Source organism: Hyperolius riggenbachi, chromosome 4 (assembly GCF_040937935.1).
Source record: "Hyperolius riggenbachi isolate aHypRig1 chromosome 4, aHypRig1.pri, whole genome shotgun sequence".
Lineage (NCBI taxonomy): Eukaryota > Metazoa > Chordata > Amphibia > Anura > Hyperoliidae > Hyperolius > Hyperolius riggenbachi.
In genome coordinates, this window is record NC_090649.1 from 90683944 (window position 1) to 90705974 (window position 22031).

The 22031-nt window shown below is 46.4% G+C and overlaps 1 protein-coding gene across 6 annotated transcripts in view; it reads right to left on the reverse strand.

Annotated features, from left to right (window-relative positions):
• Positions 1 to 22031, reverse strand: part of LPIN1 (lipin 1) — a 235402-nt gene that overhangs the window by 52969 nt on the left and 160402 nt on the right. For all 6 annotated transcript variants that reach the window (XM_068280284.1, XM_068280285.1, XM_068280288.1 and 3 more), the window contains 3 exons: positions 20812 to 21002; positions 15471 to 15564; positions 9447 to 9516 (listed from right to left, as the gene is read on the reverse strand). In XM_068280284.1, coding sequence (XP_068136385.1) covers positions 9447 to 9516; positions 15471 to 15564; positions 20812 to 21002 — 355 coding nt within the window. The remainder of the gene's footprint in view (positions 1 to 9446; positions 9517 to 15470; positions 15565 to 20811; positions 21003 to 22031) is intronic.

Sequence of the window (22031 nt, forward strand, 5' to 3'; positions counted from 1 at the left end):
TTATACAGCCTCGTACACACGCCTGACTTAGGGTCGGTTCACACGGACGCTTTCCCGGTGTTCATTGCAACGATTTAGACGCCAGGTTTGCCAGGATCTACCGCAGTCCCATTCAAGTGAATGGGAGCATTCTGCATTGGCTTTTGCAGGCTTTCATGAAAGCCTGGCAGTAGATCCCGGCATCTCGTCTCCTAAGCAACATGTTGCTTTCAGAGGCGGTAAACACCGGGAAAGCAGTGTAGGGACCCAAACCGCTAGCCTTGAAGGCTTTGCAAAAGCCTTCAAAAGCTAGCGTAACTATGTCGGCGCTTAACACCGATGTTTGAACGCGGCATCAGACAAAAGCTCGCCAGACATCCGTCTGAACCAGCCCTTTAATAGGCTGAGGCGGCCAATAACAACAACAAACTCACGAGCGATCCAGCTGACTTCTGTATGTACTCAACCCCAGCGACGCCGCCCCCTGCCAATCCCACTGTTCGCACCGCTCCCCCGCCCACCACATGACGTCACATACGCCCCACTCACCCCCAGAGCAGGATCATCCACCAGGCAACCTAAGCAGGTGTTTGGGGCCTAGTGGGTGACAAGAAGCCCACCAGCCACCTTCTCTGACCTCTCTTCACTTCAGCTTACCAAAATGACCACAAGGGGGCCCCAAATCTGCTACCTTGCCTAGGCCCCCATTACAGCTTTAATCCATCTCTGCGGACACCCTCCACAAAGCAACACAATGCATTGTCAGTCACACAGCTGATATGCTTGTGTGCAGCGCTGGCCAGCGATATCGCCCGAGGGGATCAGGTCCAGATCCTGGATGGTCGCCATAAGTAGAAAGTGTGTATGCGGCCTAAGAAGCTAAAGCCTTGTAACACGTTACATTAAACTCTGCAGATGCATCAGATAATGACGGCCTATGCCAAGAATCTAATGCATGTACAGCATCCGCCTGCCCCCCTCAATGCATCATTCAACCATCCTAGTCTTGCTATCCCGCCCCCCACCTCAACGCATAGCAACTGCGTCGCTACCCTGGAGGCTAGAAACACATCTGTATGGCTTCAGCCCTCCACTGTCACCTGAGAGATCTAGTTTAAACAATACCAGTTGCCTAGCTGTACTGCTGATCTTTCTGGTACCCGAAGAGTCTGAATCACCCACCTGAAACTATCTAGCCAGTCAGAGCATCTGATCTGCATGCTTGTTCAGGGTCTATGGCTAAAAGTGTTGGAAACAGATGAGCAGCAGGACAGCCGGGCAATTTGCATTGTTTAAAAAGGAGATACATATGTAGCCTCCATATCCCTCTCACCACAGGTTCCCTTTACAGACGACGATGTATGAGCAGATCGACCAAGAGACAGATCTCTGTCTGATCGAATCTGATTAGAGAGAGAGATCTGACAAGACTAGCTGCATGCTTGTTTCTGGTGTTATTGAGACACCACTGCAGCCAAATAGATCTACAGGACTGCCAGGCAACTGGTAATATTTAAAAGAAAATAAATATGGCAGTCTCCATATTTGTCTCACTTCAGTTGCGCCAAGTGTCACCCAGCGTCTGTAAAGACGTCACACATGCACCAGTGCACATGGGTACTAGATGGACACGTTTACAATTGGGGGACACCGGACAGGGGGTTACCGCATGTATGTTGGTCATCAGGATACTGAACGCCGATACCGTCACGCACCCAATGGAGCCCTGGCAACCAAGATTTTCCAGCATGTCTGATCGAGCCTTTCGACCACTTTCAGCCGGCAAACGATGGTTATCATCCGATTCAATAAAATTATTCAATCAGAAGGTCGATCAGGTCCCAATATCGATTGACGTATGGGCACCTTACAATCCAGAATAATCGAGCTACACAGGAGATCATAAAGACCTCTGGGGAGGCCAGAATACAATGTATTGTGTGTAATTAATTCTCTTTATAGTACTCGCTTTTATGGCTTAACATTGATTTTTCCATTTTATACTTGTTTCAGGAGTGTTTTAAACGATCAATGACTTCTCTGATTTGCTGAGGACAATGGCACAAGATCGGTACATTGGTAACGCCCTACAACTCTCACACGGCTGCAGCCATTAAAACGGGGCCTCAATATCCCTGGTGTATTTTTTTAATCTATTTTTTTAAATTTTCCGTTTAAGTATGGAGTGGGAGGAGAACCTGGCTTGTGACACACGGTGGAGTGAGACTCTGCTGCACCAGCACAGGAGGTAAGGCAGTGTGACAATCAGGAACTTGGAATACTAGGGAGAAGAGAATAGCGAAGCCAGCCAATCATGGGGATTGATGGATTTGCCCTTCCAGCATTTTGCAATTGCTGCTGTGGGATCACCTCCAATGACTATCATACTGGCCCGATCACTGTTGTTCTTCCTGACAGGTGCTCAGTCTACCTCACTTCCGTGTCCCCGGGCATGTATGTCACGTATTGCAGGGGATAGAAACTAGGTGCCTTTAGTGGTCACAGTGCCCCTAGTGTCACACATGTGCCCGGGAACACGGAAGTGAAGAAGAGAGAGCAGCTGACGGGGAGAAGCAGAGACGGGGATGGACCATGCAGTGGACAGGTGAAAACTGCACCAGTCCCTGGGAGACTGTCAGAGCGTAGCAGCGGCAAAGGACACATAGGCTGCCAGGGGCGGGAGGAAGCCCCAGGTAGGTAAATCTGATTTTTTTAAACTGCCAGATGTATCCTTTAAGAGCAGAATATGATATAGGATTACACTGTTACATGTACTGATTCTCTTCCAGGGAGAGTATACCATAGACTTTTCACAGTTCTTATGCTCCCTCTGCTGGTTGTAAAGGTAAAAAGCAGGCTGCAGAATACCATAAATCGGACTTTCTAATCTTGCTTAAAATCTAAACTAAAAAGCCAATGATTGGCTAACTATGTTATGTAAATTATGTAAGAATATCAAAATTGGTCCAAATGGCCAGGAGCGCCCTGATCATCTCATACCTATAGGTTCCATTACATTCCACAATCAGTGTCACAACACTTTGCCCTCTGCAGACGATCGCCATAGGACCCCCTGATGAAGGCTTTTGCCGAAACCCGGGTCGGTATGTGGAGGCTACTTTGTAGCGATGTGCAATAAACCAAGTATTTATTTTGTAAGTGAGTCCCCCTAGCGTGGTTTTGTTCCACCATCAGTGTACATGTTGTATAAGGAAGAGACAGACTGGCACCAGATGTGGGTGGGTGGGCACTGGGTTCACCGGATTGCGTACTCCATGATCAACGTGCTCTCCAGAGCATACACTTGAGCAATTGACAGTGAAGAGAAAATGGAGGCACAGTTGAAAAAATAGAAATACCTTTTAATCCACGGTGTGCTGACACGCGGGGTAGTGGGGGTGAGGGGATGCCTGACAGCTGTTTCGCTAAAAAAGCTTCCTCAGAGGCAAAGATTGGGAACCCAATTTTTCAACTGTGCCTCCATTTTCTCTTCACTGTCAATCAGTGTACATGTGTATTGTGTCATTTGTTCCTCCACAGCCAGGAAGTGCTGTCAGGCTATTACCCAGCTGAGAGTCAGTTTGCTAACCACTCTGACACGCAGATCCGACGGGAGGAGGAAGTACACAGATCACGTGACCGGAGGAGGGGAGACGAGCTATTCAGCTGATCGCTATATACGCTGCCGGTGCAGCATGGATTTGTCGGGATTACAGCAAGATACATCTTTATACAGCGCATGTTTGTTTGATCCATGCGCTGATTACTACCCTCGCAGCAGCTCCGCTTCACACCGTTGGCCAGGGATCCCCTCCTGTGCAAGATGCCGACCTCGCCAGTTTGGCATTTACTACGTCTGCGCAAGACTCGCTCGTGGTCGCGCTGTTGTCTTCTGGAGTGTTCTGTGCAGGCGGAGACATACTGTGCACAACACTCAAGATGATGTCAGTGTGACTGCCTCTCGCGCAGGCACAGTAGATGCCAACCTCGAATAGTCAGCATCTTGCACTGAAGGGAACCTTGGGCCACTGGCTGGGAAAGGAGCTGTGGCGAGGGCACAGGATGGATGCCAGGGGCTGGAGGAAACCCCGGGTAAGTAGACTTTTTTTTTTTTTTAAATCCTCGGACATTCCCTTTAAAACTAGGTTTAACAAAAAAAAATAAAAAAAATATATATATATATATATATATATATATATATATATATATATATATATATATATATATATATATATATATATATATATATATATATATATATATATATATATATATATATAGATATATATATATATATATATATATATATATATATATATATATATATATTATATATCATATAGCAAGTACAGACAGAAACTAGTTTATTTTGTGTATCAATGGGAGATTCAAGCACCAAATGACTTTGGTAGTGAGCAACTGCATGTGTTAGGGCTCGTACACATTTCCAACATGTCCCCTGTTGGGGATTAGGAGCGGATCCCCTTAGGCGACATCGCTAGGCTGGGCGGCACACACACCTGATGACATGCTGTGTTGCTAGGAGGGAGGGCGGGATGGAGGGAGGACTAGCGGCGCATGTGTGACGTCACGTGGGGGGTGGAGGATCGCCGCAAACTGTTGGATCGGCACTGCTGGGACTGCTAGCAGGTTAAGGATTGGGGGATGTTGGGTGCCGTACACATGCCTAATTTTCGGCTGAGGCAGTTATTGGCCGCTGCAGCCGACTTAAGTCAGGTGTGTGTGCCAAGATTTTTGGACGAAGTAAAAGATCCCTTTAAAGTCCTTTTCCAACCCCATTTCAGATTGCAAGAAAATGTTTGATCTTCATAATCTCTTAACTGCAATCTCTGCTACACACAGCTGGGTCTATACTTGTGCCTGGATGGTCTGAGCGACTACAGGACAGTATTCAACAGACACAGATTTCTCAAAATGTGTTCACAGACCCCCAACCAAGAAAAACAAACTAAGTACAAAGATAGTTTCTAAAGCCTGTGAAAGTATTAAGGTGGCCATACACTGGTCATTTTGCCATCAGATTCGACCAAAAGATAGATCCCTCTCTGATCGAATCTGATCAGAGAGGGATCGTATGGCTGCCTTTACTGCAAACAGATTGTGAATCGATTTCAGCCTGAAACCGATCACAATCTGCTGAGTTGCCGTTGTCGCCCCCGCATACATTACCTGAAGCCTGGTCCCGGGCATCTTCTCCGCATCGGCTCCTGGCGGGCATCTTCTCCGCATCAGCTTCCGCATCCCGGCATCCAGCATAACTTTGTCACTCCAGTGTCAGCGGAAGTTTAAATAGTGCGCCCTCTATTTGTACTTCCGCTGTCACTGCAGTGACACAGGAAGTTATACGCGGATGCCGTGATGCGGAGAAGATGCCAGCCGGGAGGTGATGCGGAGAAGATGCCGGGAGCCAGCTTCAGGTAATGTATACCTGCGATGCGCTCCTTACCCGCGACGATCGACGGTAATTTTCCACACGGCGCGATCGATGGGACCGATCTATCTCGGGCCGAAATAGATCGAAAATTAGCGTGTTGCGTGAACGATTTGACAGCAGATTCGATCCCAGTGATCGAATCTGCTGTCGATTGGCGGGAAATCGGGCCAGTGTATGGCCAGCTTTAGGCCTCATTTCCATCTGCATGTTTCAGTGCTAATTTTCAAACTGCATTTGCGCTGAGTTTAGTGTGAGAACTTTTTTCCACAGGCAAACGTGCTAGTTACCACCTGCACACTGCTTGTCAGTCCTTAAAGCCGAAGCTCAGGGACACAAAATCAGATACTTATCTTAAGAGAGGGGAGCCTTATGAGGCTTCCCTTGCTATTCCGTGGGCCCCCGTCGCTGACCGTGCCCCCCCCCAGAAGATAATATCAGGGCCGCGCAGCTCCTCTTCCTGGTTTAGGTGCGTGCAATGGCAGACTGAGCCTGCCCGTGCATGTGCAGTAGCCACGGGCTCCGTGCTACTGCGCATGCGGGCTTACACAGCCATTGAGTGCACTTAAACAAGGAAGAGGAGCTGCGTGGCCCCCAATGTGAAGGCGGGCCACATTTAGCAGCGGTGGACTTGGGACAACTGAGGGAAGCCTCATTAGAATCCTGAGGCTTCCCTCCCTAAGTGGTAAGTGTAAGGCCCCGTTCACACTGCGCGCGTTTCCTTCCGCGTTCCGGGAACGCGTGCAGGAGGCCGACACACACGACATCAGACAGTGCATAGACTGCACTGTGTGATGTTCACACTGCATGCGTTCCGGACCTGTGCGGTCCGGGAACGCACGCTGAATGCATTTTTTCCCAAAACGCACGGCTGTCCCATTCACTTTCAGTGGCGTGCATTCGTACGCGTTGCACTCCGAACGCACGGCCGTCCGCGTTTGGTAATGTAAACAAGGCCTTAGATTTTGAACCCCCACAGTTGTCTGCATTTGCGTGCGGCGCGCACACCAATAGACAGATGGGCAGCACGGTGGCGTAGTGGTCAGCGCTCTCGCCTTGCAGCGCTGGGTCCCCGGTTCGAATCCCAGCCAGGTCAACATCTGCAAGGAGTTTGTATGTTCTCCCCGTGTCTGTGTGGGTTTCCCTCAGGCTCTCCGGTTTCCTCCCACATCCCAAAAACATACGGATAAGTTAATTGGCTTCCCCCTAAAATTGGCCCTAGACTACAAATACATGTACTACACGATGCATACATAGACATATGACTATGGTAGGGATTAGATTGTGAGCTCCTTTGAGGGACAGTTAGTGCCAAGACGATATACTCTGTACAGCGCTGCGGAAGATGTTTGCGCTATATACATACTTAATAATAATAATAAACAGTTTTGCGCTCTTGTGCATTTTCCCAAACAGTATTTTAAAGAAGGAAATCTGAGATAGGTTTCCTTGGTGTATTTATACTTACCTGGTGCTTCCTCCAGCCCCATGAGTTGTGTGAGGTCCCTCACCGTCCTCTCCAGCTGTTCTGTTGTCTTCTAATCCCCCCCCCCCCCCCCACACACACACACCCCTCAGTAATCCGGCCAGCCACACTCTTCTGCGTATGCCACGTGCGCACCCTCGTCCCGCCATTCCTGACCAGTCCTCAGGTTCAGTGCTGTATGGTACTGAAGTGTGGTATTAAAGTAGATTCGGAAGAATGTTCTGAATTCAAAACCATCAATAGCAGAGTGCTCAAACTGCAGCAAGGCACTGCGCATAGTGCTACACCGATCTAACAGCGTTTACCAGCCTGCAACTGTTCTTTGCCATAACCGGCCCCTTGTTTGGTTTGGAAGGCTCCCAACAATGCTGATACTTGTAGTGGCTGAGCTCGGTATTTCTAACTGACTTTTCTCCCATCTCTAAAGCGACTAACCTTTTGTTTGTTTTTGTTTTCTCCCATCTCTAAACCTTTTGTCTTTGATGTACAATTGACAGTTAAGGGGCCCATACACTCAGCCGATTTTCAGGCGATCGAAAATCGATAGCAAATCGATTGACCAATCGACCGATTAGCGCCCCGATTTCGATCGATTTCAATCGATCTGACATGTTGCAAAATTTAGGCTCATCTCTTGAGATGGCTTATCATTTTGTATTGGACCTAATGGAAATCTGATGGCAACAAAATGCCATCTGATCGATTTTCAATAGATTTCATACTGAAATCAATTCCTAGTAAAAAATGTTCCTAAACACATCAGATAGATCAGAAAATCTACTGATGATCTATCTGCTGCTAATCTAACGAGTGTATGGCCAGCTTTACATTTACAATGTGACAGTTATATGAATGCAACAAGCTCACAAAATACTGTAAACAGGAAAATCTGATTGGGTCTGTTGAAAAAAAGCTAAACTTCTCCAATAGATAAATTGTCAGATTATCATTAAAGAGAACATGAGGTGTCTTTAAAGAATGTTATCTGCATACAGAGGCTGGATCTGCCTATAAAGCCCAGCCTCTATTGCTATCGCAAACCCCCCTCAAGTCCCCCTGCACGCTGCAATCCCTCATAAATCACAGCCGTGCTGTGAGGCTGTGTTTACATCTGTAGTGTCAGTCTCGGCTGCTCCCCCGCCTCCTGCATAGCTCCGGTCCCTGCCCCCGTCCCTTCCCTCCAATCAGCAGGGAGGGAAGGGATGCAGGCGGGGACTGGAGTTCTGCAGGAGGCGGGGAGAGCAGCAGACTGACACTATAGAGATAAACACAGCCAGCTCTGACAAGCTGTTTGTCAGCAGCGTGGCTGTGATTTATGAGGGATTGCAGAGTGCAGGGGACCTTAGGGGGGTTTGGGATAGCAACAGAGGCTGGGCTTTATAGGCAGATCCAGCCTCTGTATGCAGATAACATTCTTCCAACCCACCTCGGGTTCTCTTTAAGGCAGGGACACATTTGTCTTTCAGTTTTCTGTGTACGTTTTCTGCGCACCATGTGTGTTTGTATGCAGAAAAATGTGCGCGTTTTTCACAGCAGCTAATGTAACTGATAGAGAAAACCGATAGAATGTGCAAAATTATCCTGTAAGACGTCAAGTTTTTTTCTGTGCAAAAAAAAAAAAAAAAAGAAAAAAAAAAAAGAAAAAAAAAAAGAAAGAAAAAAAGAAAATCAAAGTGTGAACTAGCCCATTGACATTAGTTCTCAGTTTTTCTGTGCAGAAAACACATACGAAAACAGTCAAATGTACCCCCTGCCTTAAAGGATGTTACTGCAGTCTTCCACCTCTCTGTATTTGTTTTTGTGTGTGTTTGTTTTTCAACTCAAAGCTAGAAGTTAACATAAGCCCCATTCCTTACCCAATAGGACGCCTCAATGTCCTACATTAAGACATCAAATAAGACAATTTTTTGGGTAGGGGGTGTGGCTTACCTTGGCTTCCAGTTCAGTGACTGAGGAGGGACCAAGGACCATTTTAAAATTAGATGCACCACAAATAAGCACCTCACGGCATCGGTTTCTCTGAAAGACTTAGGTAGAGATCAGATGGTGTCACAATAGCCCCGCCCCAGGGGCCGGCTCCTGACAGCAAATGCAGAGTTAAATGCAGAGCGATAGCAGTGGCGCGTAACACATTACCTGCTTCCAGCAATGTGACAGGTCCTCCTCACTACTCTTCTGTGTAGCCACGCGCCTAGCAGCCAATTACTATGAGGCTCACGATGCCAGTCACATGACAGGAGCTGCATAGTGATTGGCTGCACAGTGTGGAACAACACAGCGGGGAAAGAAGACCTCTCCCGCCACCAGAGGCAAGTAATGTAAACACTCCACTGCTGCAGCTCTGCATTCAACTCTGTGTTTGCTGACAGGAGAGGGCCCCTAAGGAGGCGTGGGGGCTGGAAGATGGAGGGCTCTGTTGCTACACCTCAATCAGACAAACAAAATGTGTTTCAGGTTTTAATCTTGAAAAACAATAAAAGGAAAGCATTGCTGTGCAGATAAGCATGGGTATGCAGCATTCAGTCCTACCTTAGGCAAGGGCTTCTGGAAAGCCTGCATGGCCAAGAGCACTGGAGCAGCTGTAGGCCAATTGTAGTATCTGAGAGAAACAGGAAAGCGTCAGTTAGATTCTATGCTGAGCAGAACACATACCAAACTACATACTAAACTTATGCTTGCAACAAAATATAAGCGGTTTACATTTCAGTCATGACAGAGTAAATTACAGCCTTGCTAAAGAAAACCATGAGAAGTGGGGAGAATGTTACATACAGCAGATGAGGGAGATGGAAGCTGATCTGAACCTAGTGCCTGTCACAGCTCAGGAGTGCCTGGGGAAAGTTCCAGGTCTGGAAAGGTCACAGTGGCCTGGGCCTTGGGAAGCTGCAGTCCAAGGGGGCGGTTGGACATGGAAGTGGGGTTGCTGCATACAGAAGAGGCTGCAGACTGAAAAATTAGGCTGCTAATGGGGAGCAGCAGCCGGGAGAGTGGAGCTGCTGCCCAAGGAAGCTGTACATAGAAGGGAAGGGCTGCTAATACAAATGTTATTGTATTGCCTTACATGGATGCCACACAAGGAATGGGGGTGGGTTGAACATGGAATGGTGTCAGAAGTGGGGAGTGTACTATTGTACAAGGAATGGGGGGAGGGGGGGGGCTGGACATGGAATAGGACCAGAAGGGGGAAGTGTTCTATTGTACATGGAATGGGGGGGGGGCTGAACATGGAATGGTGTCAGAAGGGGGGGGGGGGGGGTTCTATTGTACATGGAATTGGGGGGGGGGGGGTTGGACATGGAATGGTGTCAGAAGGGGGGGGGTTCTATTGTACATGGAATGGGGGGGGGGGGTTGGACATGGAATGGTGTCAGCAGGGGGGGGGGGGGTTCTATTGTACATGGAATGGGGGGGGGGGGGTTGGACATGGAATGGTGTCAGAAGGGGGGAGTGCACTATTGTACATGAAATGGGGGGGGGCGGGGAGGGAAGAGAAACGCTGCTCATAAAAGAGGAGCAACAAGAAAGTTGGCCTAGGGGCACTAAAAGCATATATCTGGCCTTGCCCAGGTCAAAGCAAGTGTCAATTCAGACCATGATTAGACTGTCCTAAAGACAATTTACATCTCCACATCAAATGACACTACACAGCATTAGCAAAGTCTGATAAACCAAATCATCTAAAATAAACGGTGTGGGCCTTTAGAATACAGCTTAGCATGAATAGCTACATTTTCTGTTTATTGAGTTATATATACGAGAAGTTTGGTGGACTCAATCATTTGGAAAGGGGATTAGAAACAAGGTATGTTTAAGCACAACAACCTCTCTTGGCTAAAGCCCACCTGAGATGAAGATAAAAGGATTTTTACTCACCTGGGGCTTCTTCCAGTCCCCTGTAGTCTTTCAGCTCCATCTGTGTCTTTCCAGTCCCCTCTGATGTGCTGTTGTCAGCCCTGGTAAAGTACACAACTCGGCCGTTCGCCTTCCGAATTGCGCTTCTGTGGCTGGGAGCACTCAGCGCATGTGCGGTTCATAGGACTTGTGCGATGGAGGAGAGCAGCCCAGAACAGCGCATGCTCAATGGCCCACAACCAGGCTGTATTGCACGTAAAGCACAGATCTAAAATATCTTCTACTAGCTTAGCAATCAGATAGCGCCCCCACAGTTCAGATTACAAGCGGTCAGGCACATTCTAAATCAGTCTGCAAAGATTGCAGTCTATAGCACTGATCATCTGTGGCCAGTGTCTGACTTCCTGATCAGTGGGCCAGATTTTTCAAAGCATTACCAACAATTTATTTTCTTCTTAAAGGGGTTCTTTCGCGGAAAAAAGTAGGCAGTTAAAAAATGTGACAGATGACGGGTTTTGGGCCAGTCCATCTTTTTAAGGGGGATTCCCAGGGCTTTCTTTGTTTTCAACAGCATTTCCTGAACAACAGTTCAACTGCCAAAATAGCAAGATACCAGCCGGCCTCCCTAATCACTTGCACACTAAAATGTCAGTTAAATTTTGCAACTGTTGTTCAGGAAATGCTATTGAAAACAAAGAAAGATGGACTGGCCCAAAACCTGTCATCTGTCACATTTTTTAACTGCCTACTTTTTTCGCGAAATAACTCCTTTAAACAGTTCTAAACCAGCAGTGAGAACGGTTCTGCATGATAAGTAAATTCTTAAATCCTACTTAACAGTGTCAGTTTAGCGTGAATTTTTAGAACTGCACTACGATTAAGAAAAAGTGCAAATCCATTTCTAATCTGCCGCAGATTAAGAAGTGCTTCTTAGCATTTCTACAGATTGTACAGTGTGTACAGTGTAGACTAGACATGATTTGTGAAGTGCTCCTCCCCCTGCTGAATCCTGTGAAGCTGTTCTGTGCTTAACCCTTTCAGCGCTGGGCACTGATCCTCTCTCCTAGTCTCCTGCAATCCTAATAGTCCCCTGCTTAGATTTTGTCTCAGGCACTTTCTTTTCTGTATCAATACAGCATATTTATTAGTTACCTCAGCACAGCGCCGGGCCGAGGCATAGGCTGGAGTGGCTCCAGCCTCAGGGTGCAGTGTAGGAGGGGGCGCACAATTCAATCAGCTGTCATTCCTAATTGTGTATGAAGCAGAAAGGAATAAGAAAAGGGGATACATAGCAGTGACTGCAAGTCAGATAACTAGATATTAAGGTGTTGGGGAGGTTGTGGGCCCTGTGGCCCTCTTAGTCTAACAGCAATCAGTGAGTGACAGCTGGGGTGGGAGGGGTGGAGGGGCGCACTTTGGTGTCTCAGCCTTGGGTGCTGGAGGACCTTGTCCCTGCTCTGCCTCAGCAACTGCATTTTCCCTCATACACTGCACTGTCTAAGAAACCTTCATAACTCCTCCTATTTAAGAACAGCTTAAGAAGGAAACTGCACTATCTAGTGATTTCTTAAGATGTCTGAATTCTGAGTTCTGCATGGATTTCTAAAAATGTACTCTGATTTTTTCTCAGACACTCTTGATAAATGTTCCCCAGTGACTTGAATCTGCGATTTATTTAACACCAGCTGATCAGGGGCTCCTACAGAGACTCAAACACGTTTTGCAACTGAGTGCCAACACAGATCTAGGAACACATGGGCCCCCGGAGTGGTGATTTAAAATGAACCCAAGGTGAGAGTTATAGGGAGGCTGCCATATGTATTTCCTTATAAGCAATACCAGTTGCCTGGCAGCACTGCTGATCCTCTGCCTCTAATACTTTTTGCCATAGACCCTGAACAAGCATGCAGCAGATCAGGCGTTTCTGACACTATTGCGACAAGATTAGCCTCATGCTTGTTTCTGATGCGATTCAGACACTACTGCAGCCACACAGATCAGCAGGGCTGCCAGGAAATAGGTTTGTTTACAAGGAAACAAACATGGCCTCCTCCATATACCTCTCACCTCAGATTCACTTTAAGAGGTGCCATGTAGGATGGAACGGCATCAGAGATAATGTGGCTGTACTGAGAGTGAAGGGCAAATCAGCAGAGACACCAAAGGCAATGACTGTGAGGCAGACAGAATATCAGCTCTATTTACACGTCTGCAGAGATGCCACAGAGAGGAACGGCAGGTGAAGAGGGAATACAAAGTGATTACCACTAATATATTATTCAAATTCAGCTTTGCAAGGCAACATAAGAATGAGAAGGTCTCAGAAAATGCTGCAGAGGTCAAGTAAGCTTGTTAAGCCTTCCACTTAGTGGCGTATATGACAATAATAATAATAATAATAATAATAATCTGCCCACTGAATTATTCATGGCTCATAGTGTACCTTATTTTACATATATGCAAACGGCATAGACTGCCGAAAGTGAAAAGTCAAATAGGAGTTTTTAGCATAATTTTATCACGGTGGATCTAAGTCAGCATTTAGATGTCGTAACTATGGAAACCAACATCTGCTAATATCTATAATCAAGTGGTGATTTTACAATGCGCACAGAATAAACTCGCTAGGTAAGTAACCTCTTCATGATCCAGAGTGTAACTCTGTACTTTCCATTGCAGCAGCCTGCTAAGATTGGGGTGATGGTTTCATTCATGGGCGACCCTACACTGGGGCATGCTGGGGTGGTGCCCATCTCCAGGAATCACTGTGCCCCCCCCCCCCCCCATGCTCAGTAACCAACAGGTACCTGTCTCCAGGCTCCAGCAACGTACAGTGAACAGGATAGGGTCTGTAAAAAAACTGCCCGAGTCTATGTATGCTTTAAGTAAACCAAGGATCTTATCTATTTGCCATAAACACCTCACAATCCCTGCAAGATCCCTTGTAATTAATGTATCTAGATGACATTTGCAAAAATAACAAAATCTCTCTACCTCCTTCTGATTGTATGTTCTAACATTGTCAATCAACAGGAATAGAGCCTGAAGAAGGCTTACAAGCTGAAAGCTTACTGATTTTCTTTTAAATTAGCCAGTATAATAGAGCTTGCATTTTACAGACAGGAAGTATTGAATTAAGATAATACCAATATAGTAAAATACAAGCTTTACTCTACAGCAATGCTTAGCTACTAAGATGAATTACACACAGTGTTTCTCTCCCTCCTGCCTATTCCCCCTCCCCTTGCTTGTAAAGTCTTCAGACACAGGCTGGGGGCTGGAACGATTCATCTGTGAGCCGTCCACACAGGAGCAGCTTGCTAGCAAGTAAGGATTAAAACATGCCAGCAAACTAGCTAAGTAAATCAATAGGTAACCTTTCTTGGATAATAGCACCATAATTTGGAAATTTTGCTCTGCTAAAAAAAACTTCTGAGTTCTGTTTGTGATGTTTACATTTGAGTCCTCTCAGTGCTGAACTAGTTAGCCTTAATGTTATCACTGAAATTAGGTGAAAAATAGCTAAAGCTCGCCATATAAACATTGATTTTGATCACCAAAATTGTCCCCATCAGCCAGCCATCGTACCCCCAAAAAAATTTGAAGCTGGAGCAGCCACTGCTTTCATTTCCCATCATGCACTGTGCACATTGGGTCTGCATGTTTCCCCATGTTTTCAAGGGTTTCCTCTAGCCTTAAGGGGCCCATACACACACCGATTTTCCCACCGATACACAGCCGATTCGATCACTGTGATCGAATCGGCTGTGAAATTGTCGCGCAAATGCTGACCAAACGATCGATTTCCGTCCAAAATCGATTGTTCCTGTCATTCCTGTCCGTGCAGAAGATTTTGCTCGATCGCCGGCGGGTCGGGAGTGCATCGATGGCGGCGTTCGAATGCCTGACGACTGACGCAATAAATTACCTGTTCCGCCGGCGCGAGTCCCCACGGTCACCGCTGCTCCGTTTCCGCGCTGGGCTCAGAGTCCGGCACGCTTCACCACTTCCTGTCATGGCAGGAAGTTTAAACAGTAGAGTGCCCTCTACTGTTTAAACTTCCCCTGGTAGGAAGCAAAGTGAAGCTGGAGGAGCCCAGAGCGGAGAAGAGACAGTGGAGACAAGGGGACTAGTGCCGGCCGGATCAGGTAATGTATGCGGGGGGCCCGGGGGGGGGTTGCGGCGGCAGCTCCAGAGATGGTGAATCGATTTCATGCTGAAATTCATTCACAATCTGTTTGCAGTAAAGGCAGCCATACGATCCCTCTCTGATTAGATTCGATCACAGAGGGATCTGTTGGTCGATCTGATGGCAAATCGACCAGTGTATGGCCACCTTTATACTGGTACATTAACTTCTGCCATTAGTAGCTCTAGTTAGTATGATGACTGTGGTAACAGCGGACTTCCTTTATCACTGGAGCCAGAGTATTGATCAAAGCTGATCAACTTACAAGATGTAGAGAATATTAAGTGCACCACCCGATTTCACAACCGTCAAAACACGAGGGTAACAGGGAGGCATTGCATATGTAGCGGAGGTAACATATTTGATTGTAAGCACTGCTGAGGCATAAACTGCATGGACTGATGTCCTCTAAGTGTCTACTGAAGTTTCCAATGCCATATAAATTAATTCCAAGGTGATACTATGACTGCATCATAACGCAATTATTTAGATGTAATGGAAACGGCACATACTTGTTTCCGATTTTCACAACGAGGTTTGGATCATCAATGATGGCAGGATTCTCTACAAACTGCTGGTACGTTACAACTTGCTCTATGAACTGTTCTGTAAAACAAAACAAAAAAAAGGGAGAGATGTCAAAATATGAAAAACAAATATACACAAAACTAAACTATGTTTTCCCTGGAATAAGCTTTATTTTTCATTTTATATTTTTGTTCTCTGGGTGCAGCTTGTGGTCAGTTCTAGAAGTGGAGGTGTGACTGAGCTGCCACGCACCACCTCTCTCCCAATCAGGATGCAGAAGGAGGCACAGCTGATCTGCCACGCACTACCTCTCTCCCAATCAGGATGCAGAAGGAGGCACAGCTGATCTGCCACGCACCAACTCTCTCCCAATCAGGATACAGGAGGAGGCACAGCTGAGCTGCCACGCACCACCTCTCTCCCAATCAGGATGCAGGAGGAGACATAGCTGATCTGCCACGCACCACCTCTCTCCCAATCAGGATACAGGAGGAGGCACAGCTGAGCTGCCACGCACCAACTCTCTCCCAATCAGGATACAGGAGGAGGCACAGCTGAGCTGCCACACACCAACTCTCTCCCAATCAGGATGCAGGAGGATGTACAGCTGATCTGCCACGCACCACCTCTCTCCCAATCAGGATACAGGAGGAGGCACAGCTGAGCTGCCACGCACCAACTCTCTCCCAATCAGGATACAGGAGGAGGCACAGCTGAGCTGCCACGCACCACCTCTCTCCCAATCAAGATGCAGGAGGCATGACTGAGCTGTCACCCAACACCTCTCTTCCAATCAGGATGCAGGAGGAGGCATGACTGAGCTGTCACCCAACACCTCTCTCCCAATCAGGATGCAGGAGGAGGCATGACTGAGCTGTTGCCCAACACCTCTCTCCCAATTAGGATGCAGGAGGAGGCACAGCTGAGCTGCCACGCACCAACTCTCTCCCAATCAGGATACAGGAGGAGGCACAGCTGAGCTGCCACACACCAACTCTCTCCCAATCAGGATGCAGGAGGATGTACAGCTGATCTGCCACGCACCACCTCTCTCCCAATCAGGATACAGGAGGAGGCACAGCTGAGCTGCCACGCACCAACTCTCTCCCAATCAGGATACAGGAGGAGGCACAGCTGAGCTGCCACACACCAACTCTCTCCCAATCAGGATGCAGGAGGATGTACAGCTGATCTGCCACACACCACCTCTCTCCCAATCAGGATACAGGAGGAGGCACAGCTGAGCTGCCATGCACCACCTCTCTCCCAATCAGGATACAGGAGGAGGCACAGCTGAGCTGCCACGCACCACCTCTCTCCCAATCAGGATGCAGGAGGCATGACTGAGCGGTCACCCAACACCTCTCTTCCAATCAGGATGCAGGAGGAGGCATGACTGAGCTGTCACCCAACACCTCTCTCCCAATCAGGATGCAGGAGGAGGCATGACTGAGCTGTCACCCAACACCTCTCTCCCAATCAGGATGCAGGAGGAGGCATGACTGAGCTGTTGCCCAACACCTCTCTCCCAATTAGGATGCAGGAGGAGACACAGCTGAGCTGCCATGCACCACCTCTCTCCCAATCAGGGTGCAGGAGGAAACACAGCGGAGCTGCCATGCACCACCTCTCTCCCAATCAGGATGCAGAAGGTGACATAGCTGATCAGCCACAGACCACCATTTTCCCAATAAGGATGCAAGAGGTGACATAGCTGAGCTGCCATGCACCACCTTTCGCCCAATCACCGTATGCAGTGAGGTTCACAGACCGTAAACTGTCAGGACCATGGTCATGACATCACACTGTGGAAGGTGTTTCACCGCAATGTCAGCCATATAGACCTTCCTGATGCTCTGAGAAAAGGTAAATATTTCTCATGGCAGAGTACTGGTTGGTAAATGGGAACATGCATTCCCAAAGGCGATCAGAGTCCCCATAGTGAATGATCATCCGGCATCAATGAGATGCCAGTGGTCATTCACAAAATGAAAGTAAAACGTACACAGTTTTACACTACTTCCTGTGTACTGTTCAGTAGACAGGATAGTGTGGGGACATGTAGTAGCCAAAAAAAAACAAACAAAAAAAAAACTACATATGTTAAATTAAATCAAAAAAATAAATCCCCCCATTAATTTTAACCCCTTTATTTTCCCCTCCACTATACCGGTATTTACCAAGACAAAACATTTGTTTAAAAAAAAAAAAAAAAAAAATCATAAAAAAAAAAATCATAAATAGTTACCTTAGCGACGCAATTTTTTTAAAAATGTACAGTATGTCATAATGATATATCACTATTTTTTGCAAATTAGGGCTTGTAATTCTTGATAAAATAAACACCATAAAGCGGTGAGTGGTGGTCTTAAAAGATTCTACTCCAACCTGCTCATTCAAGGGGAGGGGGGGGGGATGAAAGAGGCTGGTTTGTGATCAATACGTGTCCCAAAATCCAATTCAAACCCCCCGTATACCTGAGGTAACGTGACATGATGAGATAGACATATGTATGTATAGTGACTAGCACAAAAAAAATTATGCAGTGTTCCTTTTTTCTTTCTCTGCTGATATCAGATATGTAAGTGGCTGACTCAGTCTTGACTCATCAGTGAGTGTCACACTGTAGTCACTTCCTGTGTAAGAAATTCCAATTATAAAACCCTTTACTAGCAGAAAATGGCTCAATAGTTCATACATTTTAGCTCTGGCATACTTAAATTAATGCATCATCGAGCAAAAACAATAAAACAGTTAAAAAACTTAAAAAGTAGATTTAAACATAAAATAAAACTGTGGAATATCTTAAAAAGTCATATTTAGGAGAAGGAAGATAGATACAATCGTTTATTTCATTAGTTTATTTTCGCCTCAGGTGTCCTTTAAAGATTATTATTCCTTGAGTGGTTGTTTGAATTAAAATTTTGGGACTTGTAATTATTGAAAGTATAAAGAAACGGAAAAATACATCTTCATTTCCAAATAAAATATTGTCACCATTAATTGTACTTCGGAACATAATTTAAATGTTGTAATAACTGGGACAAATGGGCAAATAAAATGTGTGAGTTTTATCTACCGTAGCATATTTTATTACTATAGTGACTGAAAAATCGAGAAATAATGATTATTTTTTCCATTTGTTCCAATTATTCCCTTTAAAAATGCATATAAAATAATTCTTAACAAAAATACCACCCAAAGAAAGCCTAATTTGTGATGAACCCCCCCCCCAATATATATATAGATGATTTTGGTGTGATAAGTAGTGATAAAATTATTGTCGAAGGGATGGGAGGAGCTTGATATGGGAAAATTGCTGTTGTTTTTAAGGGGAAATAACCTGTGGTAGAAAAGTGGGTAAAAATGGTTTCTGCTGTGAGATAAACATACAGATAAATGGAGGGTGATTGTGTAGCCTGTAGCAACCAGACCCCTCCAGAAACTGCAGATACAGATACACGCAGACACATACTGTACATGCACGCATTATGGACTCTCCATCAGAGCTTCAGTGCTAATAGAATATCTTTCCTCAGGAGTAATCAGAGAGCACTTGTGTAGATGTCACCAGCAGTAAGATAACCGCACAGACAGCGGCTCCGCATTTCAGTGTGAAGCCTGTGTTATTGGAAGAGACATTCTGAGCATAAACAGATGGCACATAGAGCCGCTGGCACCGGGAGCGCTTGGCGTTCTTTCTGCTGAGGAAGTTTTAATGACACTCACAAAGTATACAGCGAGATTGTAGAACAATGTGCTATAAATATTTTACTCACACACTGGAGGAAACATCAGCAGGAAAACAAAGCAAGGAGAATCGCTTTCCATATCAAATGCAGGTAAAGGCAGACAGCGTTCTGGCACAGCTCCTCCGAGCCCTGCTACTCCCTGCAATCCCAGATAAGCACTGCCTGCCAGCAGCCAGAGGAAACTCACCAGCGCCAGCCAGTCACTTACCTGTCAGTATCTGTAAAGATGTCCAAAGACATAGGACCACAGTCAATCGCTACACAAAAAAATGAGTGCCTGTACCTTGTTCCCTGCACCACAGGATGCCACTCCCTTGTTTGCCCTCCAACAGGAATGGATTAAAGTGAGATGGGGCCCTAGGCAAAGAAGCCATTTTGGCTTCCGATGCCCTTCCTGAGTGGATAGAATGGACAAGGGCTTTATTGCTCTGTTCCCACTTTTGTGCCCGTTCTCCGCTCCACAGTGATTGGCTCCTATTTTATAACTAGGAGCCATTCACACTTGTAACGCTGCATTGGATTCACGGTATCCAATGCAGTAAGCAGGGCCCACTTTTCTCCAGTCGCCGATAAAGCCGGGCACATGGATGTGTTCTCTTATATAGCACATGGGGAGCGCATCTGGCCCAGGCTACAGCCAGACCATGGTGGACCATCGACTCCCGCTGGACGCATGTGGTCCGTAACAACTGGGAGCACAGCCTAAAGTATTCCTATACAGAGCTTGGTTCTGTGCTGGGTAACATATACTTCACAGCACCCTCCTTACATCAGGATAGTCAGCCACAAAATCAAATTCCATTTACTCACTGCTTTGGTTTTATTATGCAGTCTGGAACCTGACCCTGCATTGCAAGCATTCTAATCTAATCCTAAATGTTTATGCTGAAATAAATCTCATCTCAGTCAGCCTGGCTCTATTTTGTACATTGCCGAGGGAGAGGGCAGCTTGTCATCTCACCTCCCATATTCCTGCTCCTCACTGATTGGCTGAGGCCAGAGTGACAGGAGGCTGAGAAGTAAGATGCTGAAGTCTGATCTATGCTGTGCTCACATGTGTTTACAAAGCAAGCTAGATATGACAGTGGGTGCAGTTTCTAAAAGAGAGAGGAAAGAAAAAAAAAAAAAAGGTGTAAGGGCCCATTCACACTAGAGCGTTTTGCCGGCGATTTCGGCAAAAAGCTCAAGCGCTAGTGCTTTTTAAAGCCCTAGTGCCATAATACCCTATGGACACTTTCTCACTTGGGCGATTTGCGTTAATCGCCGGCAATTGACACAAATTGCCAAACGCAAATTTTTATCCTGCACCATTTTCATGGGGATTTTATCGCGCTAAACGCCAAAAATCGCCTGAGCAAAACGCTAACAAAACCGCTAGCATTTTGCAAGTGTGAATGGGCCCTGAGGGAGGAAATTACATCAGGATTGGCTTCAGTGAGAAGAAGCAAACATGCCAGGAACAGTTTTCTCTTTATTTACTATATAGAAATCATTTAAATCGAAATCTGTACAGCACAATACATATGTTATGTAAGTAGAAGAAATAATCAGAATAACACCGTCCACGCTATACCTTTTGTGAGTTCTTTGTTATCACTAAGGCCACCACACAGTGATATAGCGATAGATGGCAGGTCTCTTATTCCATCAGAGATGCTTTCAACTCCGCTGTCCACCCCGGAGCTTCCTACAGACTGTGGTGATTGGTTGGCAGAACGGACTTCATTTTCTCCTGTGCTCTTCCCAGGTGGGCAAGATTCACCACTGATAGGACAGAAGGAACAATAGGTCAGCACAGCAGTTAGGACAGTACATTATAAGCAGCGCTGAAGCAAATGGGAGATTCAGCAGACAGAGCGATACACTGAGACTGAATGGGAATGAGAAGTATCCCCATTTCCCCATTACAGAGGTGACTATGTAGCCAGCCATGTCCGTGTCTATGGAGGATTCCCATCCATTACTGTCCCTTTCAACACACTCCCTCCCACCCCCTCCCCCCCCCCCCCCCACACACACAGCAACTACAAATATTCATTCATAGCTGAGAATTGCGGCTAGCAAAGTAACCCCTCTCTCTTGTGGCTGACAGAAACCATCAGCTCTGAGACATGAATATGTATGGCAATGTAAATGCAATCAACTATGCTAAAAGCTCTGCAAAACAGAGGTTTTAGGAAGTAAAACCTGTAATGCCAAAACACAAACTAGCACTAAAGCATCATTCTCACCAGTGAACTAGTTCAAAATATAATGACTCTTCTTATTTTCATGCAATTATGAACATTAGGTCAAGTGACAAATTACCAGGAAACCACCATTACTGTCTGCCAGGGCCGCTATCAGAAATGATTGGGCCCCCTCACTGCCCTATGCCTCCACATGGCAAATCACAATCTTTGAAGGCCTGAACACACTAACGTCCGTGTGTCCGCTTTCCACGCATGGCTGGGAGAGTTCTGCGTGTGCTGTTCATTAAGCCTGTAATTGCACTTGTGCAGAACAAACCAAGCTATGGGAGCACGATGAAGGAGGCATGTGGCCCAGAACAGTGCAAGCGCAGTGCCCCACTGCTCAGCTGGATTGTGCAGACTTGACAGGAGCACAACGGATTGGACCAGAAGGGTATTGATGGAGCTGACAGACTACAAGAGGCTGGAAGAAGCCCAAGTAAGTAAACATCCTTTTCTCCCATTCGTCTCAGGTTTACTTTATCCACCGACTATAGCAATTCCTGCATGCTTCTCACATTAATGGGCAGCCAGAAGGACAGACACAGACTGCAGCTGGGGC